Source organism: Lucilia cuprina, chromosome 6 (assembly GCF_022045245.1).
Source record: "Lucilia cuprina isolate Lc7/37 chromosome 6, ASM2204524v1, whole genome shotgun sequence".
Taxonomy (NCBI): Eukaryota; Metazoa; Arthropoda; class Insecta; order Diptera; family Calliphoridae; genus Lucilia; species Lucilia cuprina.
Window position 1 is genome coordinate 55980897 of NC_060954.1, and position 3399 is coordinate 55984295.

At 25.1% G+C, this 3399-nt stretch overlaps 1 protein-coding gene across 1 annotated transcript in view; it reads left to right on the top strand.

The window, feature by feature from the left end:
- Window positions 1-2436: 2436 nt before the first annotated feature.
- Window positions 2437-3399, top strand: part of LOC111680489 (ubiquitin-fold modifier-conjugating enzyme 1) — a 20126-nt gene continuing 19163 nt past the window's right edge. Inside the window, exons 1-4 of the mRNA XM_046954191.1 lie at window positions 2437-2524; window positions 2584-2734; window positions 2799-2930; window positions 2990-3157. Of these exons, the coding sequence (XP_046810147.1) occupies window positions 2612-2734; window positions 2799-2930; window positions 2990-3157 (423 nt within the window). The 5' untranslated portion in view covers window positions 2437-2524; window positions 2584-2611. The remainder of the gene's footprint in view (window positions 2525-2583; window positions 2735-2798; window positions 2931-2989; window positions 3158-3399) is intronic.

Consider the following 3399-nt stretch of genomic DNA (forward strand, 5'->3'; position numbering starts at 1 on the left):
CTATCTATCTATCTATCTATCTATCTATCTATCTATCTATCTATCTATCTATCTATCTATCTATCTATCTATCTATCTATCTATTTATCTATCCAACTATCTATCTATTTATCTTTGTATATTATATTCATGTTACTTCACATTTTACTAAACAAATCTGTAAATTCCACTTCTTTCTAGTTGGCTCCTTGGTTGGCTGTTGAGATACCCGATCTAATAGAAAAGGGCATTATTACCTACAAGGAAAAGTAGTTAAATGAAATCGAAACAAACTTTTTTATACAATTTTTTGTTAAACCTTTTATAGGTTTTTTGCTTTTGCTTCTTTTATTTCACATTTAAATGTTTTATTTTCTTTTTCACTTATTTTTTTTTTTGTTATCCGTTTTCTTTTTTTTTAATTTTGTAAATTTAAGAAGTAAGAAAATAATTGATCAAATTTAAAGAAAATATAATAATATATAATATTTTTACAATTTATAATTGAAATATATTTCTATATATAAAACAGATTTATATCAAAGCTTAAGGCTTTTTGTTTTTATATATATATATTTAAAAAAAAGTAGCAAATTACAAAATAAAACTTAACAAATTTCTTTGAAAAAAAGTGTTAAAAGAAAAAAAAACTTATTTTTAATAAAATTTATAGTATAAAAAAAATTAACGAGAATAAAATTAATTTTCTTTTCAATATTAAACTTCAGTGCTTGGCAGTTTAGTAAAAAATATTAAAAAAAAATGAAAACAAAATAAAGTTTAAAGTTTTAAATAATTAAAGAAAAAACTACAGTTATTTAGGAGGCTTTAAATCTAAAAAAAAAAAAAATAGAAACTATATTAGCATTTTGACGGTCACACTTGTAAATTGTTTTCTTTATGCAAAATTAATAAATCTTGAGTATTTTTTTTTTTATATATTAAATATAAAGTATATTATTTAATAATTAGTTGCAGTTTTGTGTGTGAGTGTTGCTGTTGTGTATTTTTGAAATAAAATAACCATAAAGTGTTATGGAATTCAAACTGTTTTCCAGTTTATGTTTAGGTCTATGTAATTTGAGTGGCTGTTTTACTTAAAATTTATAATTATTTATTTTATTAGTATGTATATCAGTTTGTTTTTCATATATATATATATTTTTTTGGTATTTTAAGAAAATTAAGAAATCCTTAGTATTTTATAAATATTAAGGATTTGTGGTAATTTAATATTAATTTAAAAAAAAATCTTAGAAAAATTTATAAATTTTTAAAATTAATCAACAAAAAAGCATGAAAAAATAATGAGAAAAAAAATTATTTAAGTCAAGTTTTTTTTTAAACAATAATGAGGGGAAAGGAATTATTATTTTTTAAAAACAAATTATTGGATTTTATTTTAGTAAAACTATTAATATTCTTTTTTTTTGGAAAATAATTAATTAGTTTTGCTATTTAAATACCGGCAAATCGAAAGCATTTGGAAGAGAACTTCAAAAATTATGTGCGTCACAAAGAAAATTGTTTATTAATCATCGGAAATCTATAATGAGAAAATAAATGATTAAAAAGTAAAGTTTAGTCTATAGACTTATCTAGTCTATAGTCTAATCTATACTTTATAAACTAGTCTTTAATTTAGTTAAAACTATAGTTTATAGTCAATTCTATAGTAATGTGTAGTCTAGCCTTAATATAGTGTATAGTCTTGTGTTTAGTATAGTGTATAGCCCGGTCTAAAGTCTAATCTTTAGTCTAGACTATAATCTAGTATATAGTCCAGTCTACAGTCTAGTCTATAGTCTAGTCTATAGTCTAGTCTATAGTCTAGTCTATAGTCTAGTCTATAGTCTAGTCTATAGTCTAGTCTGTAGTCTAGTCTATAGTCTAGTCTATAGTCTAGTCTATAGTCTAGTCTATAGTCTAGTCTATAGTCTAGTCTATAGTCTAGTCTATAGTCTAGTCTATAGTCTTGTCTATAGTCTAGTCTATAGTCTAGTTTATAGTCTAGTCTATAGTGTAGTCTATAGTCTAGTCTATAGTCTAGTCTATAGTTTAGTCTATAGTCTAGTCTTTAGTCTAGTCTATATTCTAGTCTAAAGTCTAGTGTATAGTCTAGTCTATAATCTAGTCTATTGTATATCCTATAGCGTAGTCTATAGTCTCGTCTATAGTCTAGTCAAAAATTAGAACTTAGTGAGTCCTTGTTAGAACTATAATCTTATATACAGTTCTTGTATTAGAATTTAAATTTGCCTTTCAATTCCAAATATTTGTATATCAGAAATATCCATTTTTTTTTTAAATGCTGCATTACGAAAACTTATTTCAAAAATTAAATAAATTTTTTAACAGTCATTCAAATAATTTCCACTTCCTTTTAAATATCGACATAATTTACACTGAACATACCGCATACTCCTCGTTGCAACAAAATCACTCTGATAAACAGCTGTCGCACAGCGTTGTATATAAATAGTATTCTTATATTTAACTTAATACAACCCTGCAGTCTTTACGTGTCATCTGCTGCAGTATTTTTGTAAAAATATTAACAAATTTCTAATTTGCATTTTAAACTTGAAATAGATATAATTACAGTATTGTAGTAAAACAATAACCAGTGATAATGGTAGATGAATGCACCAAAAAAACCTTAAGCAGTTTACCTTTACTGCAAACTCGTGCCAGTCCCAGAGACAAAGACATCTGGGTGCAACGTCTAAAGGAGGAATACCAAGCTTTAATTAAGGTATTAAATACATTATTTTAAGTTATTCTTAAATCTTATTTAGAGTTTGTTTTTTTATTTTTAGTATGTGCAAAATAATAAAGAATCGGGCACCGATTGGTTTCGTTTAGAATCTAACAAGGAGGGCACTAAATGGTTTGGCAAATGCTGGTATATGCATAATTTATTGAAATATGAATTCGATGTGGAATTTGATGTAAAGTATTGTTGCGTTAAGTGTTTCATTATGATAATTTTGTTTAATTTATGTTTTAGATACCAGTTACCTATCCCACAACGGCTCCTGAAATAGCTCTTCCTGAATTGGATGGTAAAACAGCGAAAATGTATCGTGGTGGCAAAATTTGCCTCACCGATCATTTCAAACCTTTATGGGCCAGAAATGTGCCCAAATTTGGTATTGCTCATGCGATGGCTTTGGGGGTAAGGGTTTATTTCTTTAATTTTAGAAATTATTAGAATATGAATTTCATTAATATGATGTCTTTTTTGTATCTATCTATTTATTTATTTATCTATTTATTTATTTATCTTTCTATCTATTTATTTATCTATCTATTTATCTATTTATCTCTCTCTCTCTCTCTATCTATCTATCTAACTATCTATCTATCTATCTATCTATCTATCTATCTATCTATCTATCTATCTATCTATCTATCTAT